This window comes from Xiphophorus maculatus, chromosome 11 (assembly GCF_002775205.1).
Source record: "Xiphophorus maculatus strain JP 163 A chromosome 11, X_maculatus-5.0-male, whole genome shotgun sequence".
Lineage (NCBI taxonomy): Eukaryota > Metazoa > Chordata > Actinopteri > Cyprinodontiformes > Poeciliidae > Xiphophorus > Xiphophorus maculatus.
The window spans coordinates 17559010-17572206 of record NC_036453.1 but is presented as its reverse complement, the minus strand read 5'-3'; the positions used below and the strand labels follow the sequence as shown (position 1 = coordinate 17572206).

Sequence of the window (13197 nt, the reverse complement as noted above, 5' to 3'; positions counted from 1 at the left end):
TTATTGTCTTGCATAGGTGGCACGTAAGCCTTGCCACTAGGGTAAAGCTTCAATAAACATCCTAAAATAATTATAAGTAAGAGGCAAAGACCGAGCCATAATTATTTGGCAGTGCTTTGTTTCCCAACACAGGGGATCTTTAGTACAGTACAAGGGATTCCAGGTCCCTAATCTCGACCCACTTCCTGAATATCACGGGATGTGGATGCTATGTGAGTTTAAAATTATGTAACAGCAAGCTGGAGCTGTATTTATAGCTCATGCCTCCGTTTGACAACAACCACATATCCGTTTCTGGCTCTTGTAGTTTATTTTAAAGATTCATCTTTCAGTTTCTCCTCTGCCGACATAATCTTTGGTTTTTATGGCTCATGTCCAATGAGATAATTCTACATGCGAGGTTTTTGTTATACGATGCCTTGCAAAAGTACTACTAACAGCTTCCATATTTTATTTTACAACCACAAACCAGTTTATTTTATCACAAGTGTAAGTGACACACAAACACAAAGTAGCATATGATTGTACAGTGCAATTAACAAGATGATTCTCAAATGTTTAAGTCATTTTTTAAGACTTGCCACAAATTCTCAGATGGATCCCAGTCTGAACTTTTAGTTGGCCATTCTGACAAATAAACATACTTTGATCTAACCATCCCATTGGTTCTCCAGCGGTATTTGGGGTAATTAGCAGTGTTAGTTTTCCCACACTGTCTACCAGAATTTAGACCAAAAAGTTACAGCAGCTCCTATAGTTAGCAAATAAAAAAAAAAGTCAAACTCTTGGCTGCTTCTCTGAATTAATTAATTCCATCTTTGTCCATCCATCACTTTTCGAAGACCATTATACAGTTCATCAAAGTTGTGGATATTGTTTTTTTTTTTATTCTGACTTCTTGAAACACTCCTCAGGTCTCCTATCTGAGGAGTAGAAATAAATTCATGATTTCTATTGTTAATCATGCATTAGCATTATTATGCTAGATAATGTCTAATGATTGCTATGGAGATTTGATAAACCCCCAAGATATGATCAGTTCACTTTGAGTCCTTTTACCCAGTTTCAGGGAAATTCTGAATCACATATTTTATGTGCAAAAAAATAAAAACAAAACAGTAACCTTAAAATGTGTGACAGCGGGCTTGGCAAAAATATGTATTTTCTGTTACCAGTTTGTGGCCGAGCTGTTAATGAAGATAGCAGCTCAATTTTAATTATAAATTGAGTTCTACATCCTGCGTTTCGGTCGTTTTATGAAAAGCTGAGCTGGAGCAGGCCCCTCTACCTCCGATGTGACTGATGATTTCGCACATCTCGTCTCGGGTGGTGAGAGGTGCAAGCGTCAAGTGATAAAAATCTGCTAAAACGCGATATCAGGTGGCAGCTCAGCGTGACGACAGACTTGCAAACACCAACCACCTAGATGTGAGAAAATAGTTTATGCTGATCACGCCTGAGCATGTTTCCTGAGTGCTGAGACATTTTGTTAACACTTATTAAAATAGCTTGGTGTTTTAAAGATTTCGATCATTTTCAGGGGCAATGACAGATTATTTGTGCACAAGTAGATTCTGACATTTAGCCTACACAGGGTATGTATTTCTTCATTTTTGTTTTAAAAGGTATTCTTCAACTAGTAGTGTATCATACTTTTCAAAATGTTGTGGTGTTGTTGCTCCTTGCAAAGAAAAAGCGTAACCCATAGCATGCTGCTGCCACCACCGTGTATGTCTGTTATATTAAGAGTGATGCTCAGATCTTGTTCGTAGGTCAGCATGCAATGATTTTCCTCTAAACACAGTTTCTATGTTTGAGCTATTTTCAGGTTACATTTCAGCTTGTTCGTACACAACAAATATGCATCATATTCTTCTTTTACATTTTAGTTTTTAATGTTCATCACTGCTATAATTTGATGGTACTCCACAGAATACTCGTTGCTTTGGTCAAACCGAGGATAAACCAAACACTGCCATCTCCTGGTTCGTGTTGGAACAACTTAAAAACAAACAAAACGTAATAGTTAGAGCGATGCAGTGAAAAAAAAGGGGAAAAAAATCTTTATTAACTTCCTCATATTCTTCCACATACAGACACCCATTTACCAAAATATCTCTACTTTATCTTCATTGAGGGCAGAAGGAGCTCCAGGCAGACAAAACAGAATGAACCTACATAAAAGCAGCACTGCACAGTTAAAGTACACCAAGAATTGAAAGTGGAAATGCTAAGAAAAAATAAATACACATATAAAAGGTTAAAGGAAAAGGGGTGGGCAGGGGTCTGAAGCCAATCATCCAGAAAAAGTGCCACCGTGAGCTGGATTTGTGTGGAATTGGGGTAAAAGTGCTGAATTTCTCTTGAAGGAGACAGACTGGAGGAAAAACTGACACAAACTAAGATGTCTGACTAATGGCAGCTTTATGGGGAAATGCATTAAGTCACTATTATAATGCCCTTCACTGTTATGTGTGAAAATTCAATCAGTTAATTTTCACTTTTCAACTAAAAATGTACTCTTTGTACATTTTGAAATGTATTTTTTTTTACAATATAATTGTAGAAAAATGCTGAAGCTGATACATAAGGTAAAATAAATACTCTAAGCATACATTGTGAAAATTATTTGAAAACAGGCTGACTTTCCTCTGAAAAAAATGGGATAGCACTGCAATAGATTTCATTATTAGACATTAGCCGTACAAAAAGATAATGACTGTCTCTTCCGATTACCCGAGAAACATCAGCAAAATGTCTCGACTCTTACTCCACATTTCCTTTGTGCAAACTTCTGGAAGAAATCCAGCAGATGTACCGATAAGTAGCACCATGCAATAGCATCTGGATGATTTGCATTCAACATATAGCACATCGAAGAAACCCCATGACAACTGGATCGCCCTCTAATTTTAAAGTGGTTAGATGGGAAGGTGATACTGAACCAGGAGGACGTATATCCCTTTTCTTCTCTTGCGGGGCAAGTTAAAGCAGAGGAAATGCTGGAAAACACTCTGAAGGTCAGGAGAAAGAGGAAGTGAAGTGAGCTCAGAGGATTTGGGGGAATACAGATGGCTGATGCCTCTTTCCTTTCACAGTTTCTCCTCTTATTTGCTCTTCATCTCCCTTGTTTGTTTCACTTTTCTCCTCATCAGCCGTCCATTGGACTCATTTCTATGACAACAATCCCAGCAGTTTTCCAATTGGGGAATTTCTAAAGATGGGTGTTGTCTTTCTTATGGAGATGTGTCGCAATTTTTTGTTCAACACTTCAAGACGCCTGTTTTGCACGTTGCTTTCTCTCTCCGTCTCTGTTTAAACGAAGGCCTCTGGGATCTCTGAGCCGTTGATTTTGATGTATATTTTGGCGTCCTCGGCTTTCTGCTGTAGTTCTCGATGGAGTGTCCGTCTGTACCAGATCAGGTAGAGGGGCAGCAAGAAGCCCAGCATGCTGAGCACAAGCAGTCCGATGTTAACCTGCAGGGTGACACCGGAGTAAGCAAGGTTTTAATTTGGCTCGATAGCTGAATGTGTTTAGGTGGGTGATGATTCCTACCCAGAATGGGTCTCCTTCAAGTGGTCCCATCATTGCCAAAAACAGGGGCTGTTGCAGCAAGGCAAAAACAGCACTGACGAGAGACTGCATCCCTGTTAAGCTGCCAAACTGAGAGGAGGGATATCTAAAAAGAAAACATTTAGTTTAGTTGGTCACTTTGAAGCAGCTTCTACCAACATGGAAGTTTGACATGCATAATGACTAAAAATTACTTGGCAATTGAAAGTAAAATGGCCATGAGAGATTAAAATGACGCTGGTACATACACAGCAGCATAAAGGCCCCCAACAGCAGAGTGAATGAATCCTCTCACCACAGTGTGTAAGATGAAGGAGACAATCTGAGGGAAGGAGAAAAATAAAATCAGTGTTTATTCGCTTTTGCATCTCATGTGAAGTTAATTCAGTTTCCCTTTAGCCAGATGGTGTTAGTGTGCAATCAGACGCCTACATTTACTGTCAGCTTGATACAGTAAAGTCAGCTTTGCATACGGACACAGATCTGGTGAGGGCATAGAACAAAAACAACAAAGAGTCACTCACCTGTAATTGGAGATTTGGTATCAGACAGGTGACACCAAATCCCACCAAAAGCAGGTTTGTGAGGACGAATGCTCGCAGAGCGTTTGTCACTTTCTGGATCTTTCTGTCTCTGCGCTTTGTCTTGCTTTCACCTCTAAAATGTAAAAAAAGAAAAGAAAGTTGGATTACGAGGCAGAGATGCCATGACTGCATCTGTATAAGAAGCAGATGGAATCAGAAATAAAAAAAATTAAAATAAAATAATCATTTTAATTAATCATTTCAATAATCATGTCCTACAATTTCGGCTACTTGCACTGTCACCCAAGCTTTAAGTTTCTGGCTGATACAGTAAAACACACCAAAAGCACAATGTTTCCTGGGATGCAAACTCCCTCCCCGTTTTTTGTACAAATTTAATGGTAGTAATTGTGAAAACCACTTCACATTTGCCAACTGTAGTCTGTTTTTATGTTGCATTTAGAGCAATGGCTTCTCAGCGTCTGTTAAAACAAACTTGTTTCACTGTGGATAATGAAACTTTCTAGCTTTACAAGCAGAAGGAAACAAGGTTTTTAATTTTTTTCTGGACTTGACATACATTTTCCACCAAAACCTGCTTTCTTTAGAACACAGAGCCTTTCAAGTCCATTGAGGAAATAAAGAACCACATAATAATTGTTTATCCTCGTGCGTAATTATTAGAACACATGAACATGGCATATTCCAGCATCTTGTATCCAAGGGTGAAGTAAACTTGTGGCTGTCTATAGTGTCTTTCTGATACCCTGAATGATTTATTTAGATTTTTCCATTAAGTCCATTGAGGAAATAATGTGTTTAAAGAGCTTTCTTCCAATAATAAAACAGTAGAAGCTTAAAAATCTATGGCATCATCATCTGTGCTTTTCAAGATTGCTTAATGTTACTGACATTTTAGTGTATCAACAGATCAACACTCAGACTCACTTGCTTAAGGGTTCCTTGTCTTCTTCCCCATCATCACAGTCCTTCAGTTTCCAGTCCATAATTTGACCGATGACAGGAGTGGTCATCAGACAAAGCAGCTGCAGCACACCAAAGATGGAGGAGTACAGACTCACTGAGGACCAAAGGGGGACAACATATTTATTGCTGTTTATTGGAATACAATACAACACTGTTGAAAAAAGATTTTTAAAAATTGGTGTAATCCAGTGTGGGGAGAGGTCACTAGACATTGCAGTTAATAAACTGTGTGAGACTATAGAGTGCAACAAGGTCGTTCAAAAGTCAATATGGTGCTATTAGGGCACATATTTGTGGCTCTGGGAGCAGTGACACATGAAATGTGAGTCATGTGAAGCAGTGTGTCATGTTTGTTCTGCTGATTCTTCTAGAAAAGTTGTTAATGAGTCAACTAATAATACCGGTGGCTTTAGTTTAAAGCTGTGTGACAGTTGAAGGACTCAGTTATCTACAGGGACAACCAAGAAAACAAATGTAGTACTCTACTTGTTGTCAGCTGGATATTTAATAAGTTAATGCTAAGGTAAACTACTGCGAACGCTAAAGTTTTCGTCTTACCAACTTCCATCCTTTCCACTGAAAATGAAAAGGTTACGTTCAGTTGTTTGTAGGTCATGATACAAGCCAGACGGGTGCTGTCTTTTGAGTTAGTCATTGCACACAGACAGACATGTCTCAGAAGCAAACAGACTGACCTGTGTCAAGGTTTCCATCACAGAGCACCTCCAAGACGCTGTTCATGGCCCCCATGTAGAACAAGAGGCGGAGCTGAGTGATGCACATGGTCGATGCGCTAAGCATAAAAATAGGGCTCATGATGCTCTTCAAAAAAGACTCAGCTGCAGAAAGCAAAAGCAAGAGATTTAGAAGAGGGGTACAAACTAAGTCAGAATTCTTTAAACCTTCATCATTTCAGGAGTCTTATTTTACACTGCACTCTTACATTCTTCCTCGGGCTTGCAGTCCATTTCCAGGTCCATGGTGGATAGGCAGAGAGTGCGTCCGTCCTTACCAACCACCTCCTTTTGTTTCACGTTGTTGCTGACGCTCAGGCGGCGGCCCACTGTGGTCACTTGACGGTAGAACTGCTTTCCTGTGATCTTATGGTCAAAGCCTAGCCAGCTGAACTTTATTTTCACACTGAGGAGGCAGAGAAGCAAATATTTTACAACATAATTTTTGGTCAAACTCTCTCAGTGGGAGTAGGATTTATGTTGGCAGTGTACTTGGGAGCATAAATATGCGACTGTCTTTGCTACTGACGTGTAGTCCATATCTTCTGGTCCTGGGAATGGCTCCAGTGGCCAGTTGAAGAAGCAGTTGAGGAAGACAAGTCCAGCACAGGAAGCCCACACCACAAGAATGGTAATGAATGAGGCACCAAAATCATAGATGACCTGTCCACAATGAAGGAAAATTTCAAACTGAAGTGGAGGTAACTTTTTTTTTTACAACTTATGGCCCAAAAGATTCATAGAGCAAAGCCTTTAACATGACCATTAACGTGGCTTTGTTCTTGGATCATATCTGATATGTATTTGACTGAGATTAGAGCATTTCAAAAATTGTTTTGTCCTTTGAATACACAGATACAACAGAGAATTTTACATTAAAATTTCCCAAAAAGTAACAAAGAAAATAAACAAACAAAAAATACTATGGACAAAAAAAAGTTTGTTTCTAGGTTCAAAAAATATGTGGGATATTTTTTAGATTTTGCTTGGACTCATTTCATGTTCATTTTTGAAAAGGAATACTTTTCCATACCTTGACACCAGGGAATGTGACCGCAGACGAAGCATAAGAACCAATCATGAGGGCAATGAAGGTAGAACGAAGGTTTCCAAACATATTAGGGAGCTAAAAGGTAAAGAAAACAAGGAAAACATCATAGATTAGCATATTCTGTCCACATGGTAACCTACACTAAAATAACGAACAAAGATGCTAAAAGATAAAAGTTAAATAAGGTCTGTTTCTCTGTGAATGTAAGCATAAAGGTTAAACAAGCATCATAGTTATGTCAGCTGCATTTATTTGGAGATGAGGGAATCATATGGGGGCCCCATAAAGATGATGCCCAACGACACTCAGGTCAGAGGTCACAGTGGGGACCAATCAGCAAGACTGCATAGTTCAAAATGAGGAGGTAAAAGCACAACAAACTGACATGAAGCAAATCAAAGCATAACAGACACACATGAACACACAGCTGTCCATTACACCACACAAAACTCTTAGAGGAGGGGGTCGACACAGCTGAAACAGTCAGGGGGGGTGAACCGGTCCTGATACCAGAAACAAAACACACAAGATGGACAGGGTAGAGAGTTCATTTTTTAATTTTTTAATTTGTTTCGTTTACACCCTCTGCTCCAACTGGAAGAGAAGGATAACAGAGTTGGAGGACAAAACGGGGCGACACAACCAACAAAAAGGCATTCACGAACTGCTCTGCTTTCAAGTGGCTGAACAACAACAAGCACATTCTTTTACATAGGGCTGGGGAGGGGATTTGCTATGTTGGGGAACCAGTTTACTGTATTTCTCAGCAGTAGCATCATTCAGATAGATACTGTATTTATTAGTCTTTAACACTGACAAAGAGTTAAACTGGTATTGCACGGTGCTTCCTAATAGCCACAGAGGGATGTGCAGAGAAACTGTACTCCAGTGATGTAGCTTGTGTTTAATGATTAACCCAACACTGAGGCTTTCTTTCTTTTATAGCGTTTGAGGTTGTTAAGGTGACGAGGTGAACCGGCATTCAAGGGTAAAGACATGTTTTCATGCATACTGTGGAGAGTCTATTATTCCCATAACTTTAGCTAGTGAGACATTTAAGACGTGCAAAAGACTTAACAGTAGAGATGAGTGATTCAGTCTGTTGTTATTGAGAAATGTTGTTTCACAGAGATTTACTGGTGTAGAGCCACTGTCCAGTGAACAGCATCACCATGGTAGCGTCATGGACTCTTGACTGAGTTATCAAAGGCTAAAAGTGATGGTGAGAGGAAGCAACAGCAGGACGAAAAACAGAGAGGAAAGAATGCAAATGAATAAAGAGGAGTCCACCCAGAGATCCCTTTAATTAATTAAGATCATGGGTTGTTTTTCTTTGCCTTTGTATCCAAGGCTCCTCTCAGATTTAGTGAAAACCATTTAAAATATGTATCCCTTGTTTTGGTCCCAAATGTCAGTATGTGAAGTCAGATATAGTCAAATGAAGCTATGATATTAGGCCATATTTTGGTAATTCTTTAGTATTACACTCTTATGAAGTTGTACACATATATAATGACTTGCAAAATAATTTTACTTTTTTTTTTGTCACTGTGTTACCACAACCATTAATGTATTTTAATTTGAGGTTTTACGTGACTGAAAAGCACAGAATAGTGGATCATTTTGAAGAGGTAAATTAGGCTTCTTTTTCAACATTTTCATAGACAAAAATCTAAAAAGTGTGGCATGTGGTTGTATACGGTCCTTTTCATTTGTGAAACTCAAGAACACCATATTCTTTCCTTTTCATGCAACAATTATGTGCTGCTTTGCATTGCCCAAGCACATAGAATCCCCAACAAAAATAGACCGAAGCTCTTGGGTGTTAATGGCACCGTATTCCTATTTCATGTTACTCAGTGGACCTTCCTCACATCTGAAGCAGAGCTGAAATACGCTTCTGTAAATCTCTTCAGAAAAGATCGGAACAACAGGAGGAATTCAAACAAGAGATGAAACAGAGTGACTAGCCAGGGGTCCAGTAAAACGATTCTAGCAGCGTGTTAATGAGGAAGTCTCATAGACACAGACATTGCTCAAACAACAGGCAGCTGGTGCACCAGCTTTGCAGCAAGAAAAATGCAAAGCACACAAACCTGGCATGTCCACTTACTGTAAGGGAGGTGAAGGTCATGCACATGCCTCCGAAGCCATTGAAAGTGAGTGCAATGAAGATAAGAACGGAGAGCTCTAAAAATGACACATCATTAGACTGCTGACAATCACTACATCACATGTAGATATGGAAAATGGACAGATTGGATCACATGGACTCACCGTTTGGCTGGTAGGCTCCATAGGCAATGAGTAGGCAGGAAAAGCCAAAGCAAGTGCTGAAAATAGATGATCAAGCATTTTTAATGACCAAAACTACTTCTCTTAAATTTGTAACTTTTTTTTTTTTTTTTTATAAGAGTATAATATAATCTCAATTAACTCTTAGTGGTTGATTGCCCTTCTGAAAAGCAGCAATTAATATCCTCTTTCTGTTTTTTATTGAGCCAATATTGCTTTGCTCACCTGCCCAGCAGTCGAAGTTTCCGAGGCCCATATTTATCCATGACGATCCCCAGTGGCAGCGTGATGGCTGAGAGCAGGAAGGAGCCAACTGTGAAAGCAAGATTCAGCATCTCATCCTGTTCTTTGCAGATCAGCCAGCCGTTCATCCTCAGCGGACCCTCCGGTATGAGGGGCTTCATCTCCACCCCGTCCGATTCATCCGGTTCGAAGGCGTCAGCGTAGTCATGGGGGACTGAATTCGCCGCAGAGTGAGACAGATTGTAGCTGGAGCTGTTACCTGTAGAACATGATGAAGTGATGGTCAGATGGATCTTCTATTTTTTTTTTTACCCTCTTTGTTAAAACATGGTAAATATGAGCTTTTAAAATCTACTTTCACTTATTATCTGAAATGTAAAGTCTGCACTTCTATTTCATCACAAGATCATGACACATCATTACGCAGTCGTCGCATGTGGAGTGAACTCATCCTCAGTTATCTGTCCAGTAAATATCTGTCTAAAAAATGCGACATGTCAGCAAAAAAATGTGCACAGACAGTAGAAATTAAGCAGGAACACAGAGAAACATTTTGACTCAAATCTTGTCAGGCTCTCTGGAATTTTATTGAGACTTTATAAAGTGTGAGTGGAATAAATGGTGATCAGCTGGCAGAGTTAGTGAACTGAGCAAGGTTATCAGAACCTTTAGGTTATAATGTGAACAGGTGCAAAGGTTCAGGAAGAGACCAACATGAAACATTGCCTCTTTTGAATCCACCTGCCAGTAACAGTGTGCCATTGCAAAGTGGAACTTCACATCATGACACATTTCACAATAAAGGCGCCAAAGCCTTCTGCAGAACTTTGTATATGATTTTCCAAATATCCTGAAAATGTGTTTTCTTTTATATATGCTGTTTCATGGTGCAAAAGTGGAAAAATTGATCTAACTCAATATCAAAATTGAGTATTTGGTGTGCTGACAAGTTGTGAATAAATTTTGCTTTTAGTTTGTATGCATAACTATTGAAAAATGAAGTGACTTTAGCCTAAAATAGAAAATAGAAAATACCTGTTTGTGTAAAAATAGAGAAGAGATGTCCTGTGGCCACATGAACTCTAATAGACTACATGATTTTCTCCTGTTGCGTAACACATGGCCCCTCTGTGACGTTACTTGCAGAAGGAAAACCAAACTTAAACCACACGACTATTTTATAGCCGTTTCCTGCACAGGTCATCTAACTTCTACGGCTCATCACTTTTCTATCAGCCTTTGTCCCCTCCCTGGTCTTTATCAGCACCCTTTAAACTTTCAAATTACTGGTAATAAATGCTTTACGTGGAACTCGCTGTTCTTCATTTCCAAAGTCACATGGCTGAAAAGAGCTGAGAGGTTCTTTTTTTCCTCTTTGGTCTTATGTAATCAGAATGAGATAAAACTGCTGTGGCAGATCTAAAGCAATCTTTTTATTTTTTTATTAAAGTACACATTTTAGTGTACTTTTTTAGACTCCATGTAATAGACCAACACACATTTTCACATAATTGTGAGGTGGTGTGTAAATTAAACTCTGAAAAGTGTGTTGAGCATTTCTATACAGCCCCTTTACATCGCCAATAAACTGTGATCATATATAACTAAATTGTGATTTGCAACTCTGGAGGAGCTGCAGAATACTCGGGTGAGAAATTCCTGCTTGCCATTTTCATCCAGCCCTTAAAAGGCACAGCAAAAATGTGAAACGGTCTGATTAAATGACAACACAACTGAATTTCTTTTAGAAACACAATCTTTGGCAGAAAGCTAACATTACATTACATATGGTGGTGGTGGCATCATGATGTGAGGATACAGTTTTCAGCAAGGCACACTATTTTTACATTTAAATATAACGGGAATGAATAAGGATTTGACCTTTTAATTTATCTGGAGATACATATTCCTTTTTCAACCGTCATTTTTGCCAAGCCTCATATAAAATACATGACTTGGTCAAATCAGAGATTGTGCAGAAATGTTATCTGTTCTTTAAAACACAAAGCACCACCTGGAATTTTATTAAAATGAGCAATAAGACAAAAGAAGAAAAAAACACTTAAGGAAAAGATTGCTTAAGCTTTTTACGAGTTTTTTCTTTTTTTTTTAAAGGAGCAACGAAGAAGCAGTTTATGTGATCCATTCTTGGTTGTTGTCTTTCAACAGGTCAGTGTCTCTGTCCTCAACTATTGTAAGCTAACAGAGACAAGAACAGCACAGTAACATACTGTCTCAAGAAACCGTACTCTATTCTTTTGTCCCTTCGGACCACTTTGCCTACCTGCATGCCCGAATGCTCTAATGTATCTGATCTGGTTAAACCCCGTTAGTCCAGCCTGGGACATCTTCACAGGCAACATTTTATTTTCAAAGACTTGAGAAGATGGGAAGGTATCAGTGTTGCTTGACATCTCTTGAAAACAAAATCTGTCACATCCTTTAATTAAAGTCAAAGCATTGCTTTCCCCCCAACCTTTAATTTGAAATGTATTTTCAGAGAGTATTAAGAGAAAACTCACAGCATTGAACCTGAATGACTGGCCAGATAAATATGATGGAAAATGGTAAGCGGTGATAGAAGTGCTATCTAAACATTCAGACTCACCTTCCTCGTTGCAAAGGTAAGAGTAGAAGCCCTCAGACTTCAGCATGATGAGGAGGGAGCCCCATCCCAGCAGCACAGCAGAAAACAGCAGGTTCTCAATGATGGCAGTCACTGCCATCCACCAGCGCCTGGCGAAGGCTGTGGCGAGGGTCGGAGCCATGGCCGAGGGGGAGAGGGAGAGCTTGAGAAAGAGAAAGGACAGAAGAGGAAGAAGGCAAGAAGAGAGTAGAGAGAGCCTCCCCGACTGACGGTCAGAATGAGGAGTGACGGATTTCTTATCTGAAAAGAGAAGTACAGGAGGGAGGGGAAGTGGTAAAGTCAGCCTATCGGTGGAGTCAGTAAAACCCTGGAAGGGCTGGTTTTTCAAATGAGACCAGATTGAGCATCTAACTTTGCACCATTGGGAGATCACTGATTGTGTTAAAAAATTGTACATGAGCTAGTATTGTAAGGAAGGAGCCATTTTGCACCCTTCATTCCTTTTTGATGGATTTAATACAAAAAGGAACAAATTGTTCTTATAAATTGTGGTGATTTATATACATTCTTAGTTATAGTAGATAAGAAATAAAATACAATAAAAGAATAATCAAGTATTAGCACCACAGAGTTCCTTCAGGCGAGTAAACTGGTCCAGACTGGACTGAAGACTGGTCAACCGATGACCCTCTTGTGTTTCTCCTGCGCAGCCCCCTCCCCAAATGTCCTCTCATATTCACCCAACCGGCAAAAACGTTTTTCTGCAATTACTTTAGTGCATTCCCAACAAATTAAACAACCTGCTTTGTTTTATTCACTCACACAAAACACACCCTCAAATGAGATGCAGAACCAGCGGATTGAAAAAGTAACGTCCACAGAAGTCACTACTTCTAAGAGTAAAGAGTTTGCTCATATTAATTACTCAAATTCCTATTTATGTCAACTGATAACCCATGTTCAAGTCTCATTCTTTAATCATTTTCCTTTTAGATGTCTATGAAAATATAAAAAAATAATTCTCACCACTCCAGGCTGCAGGTAGTGCTTCAAAGCACCCAGCTCTCTGTGTCTGTCTTGGCTCTCTGTGACCAGGTATCTGTGAAAAGCAACATTTATATACTCCAGCGCTCAGCAAAGGGCGCCCCCTAATGAATTTTGGCTGCGTACACTCTGTGCTCTCGTCAGCTCCCAGTTTCTGA

The 13197-nt window shown here is 39.4% G+C and overlaps 1 protein-coding gene across 2 annotated transcripts; it reads right to left on the bottom strand.

Moving 5' to 3' along the window:
* Positions 1 to 2035: 2035 nt before the first annotated feature.
* Positions 2036 to 13075, bottom strand: LOC102226070 (large neutral amino acids transporter small subunit 4-like). Of its 2 annotated transcripts, XM_023342641.1 has the most exons (14): positions 13022 to 13075; positions 12017 to 12295; positions 9391 to 9667; positions 9148 to 9203; positions 8984 to 9060; positions 6853 to 6945; positions 6349 to 6482; positions 6029 to 6225; positions 5781 to 5924; positions 5047 to 5179; positions 4099 to 4231; positions 3823 to 3896; positions 3557 to 3680; positions 3316 to 3477 (listed from the first exon to the last, which is right to left on the bottom strand). In XM_023342641.1, the coding sequence occupies exons 2-14, from the start codon at positions 12174 to 12176 to the stop codon at positions 3316 to 3318; spliced, it is 1764 nt and encodes a 587-aa protein (XP_023198409.1). In that variant the 5' UTR covers positions 12177 to 12295; positions 13022 to 13075. The 2 variants fall into 2 exon arrangements, with proteins under 2 accessions (XP_023198410.1, XP_023198409.1); XM_023342642.1 differs by lacking the exon at positions 13022 to 13075 and having other exon boundaries at positions 2036 to 3477; positions 12017 to 12176.
* Positions 13076 to 13197: the final 122 nt, after the last annotated feature.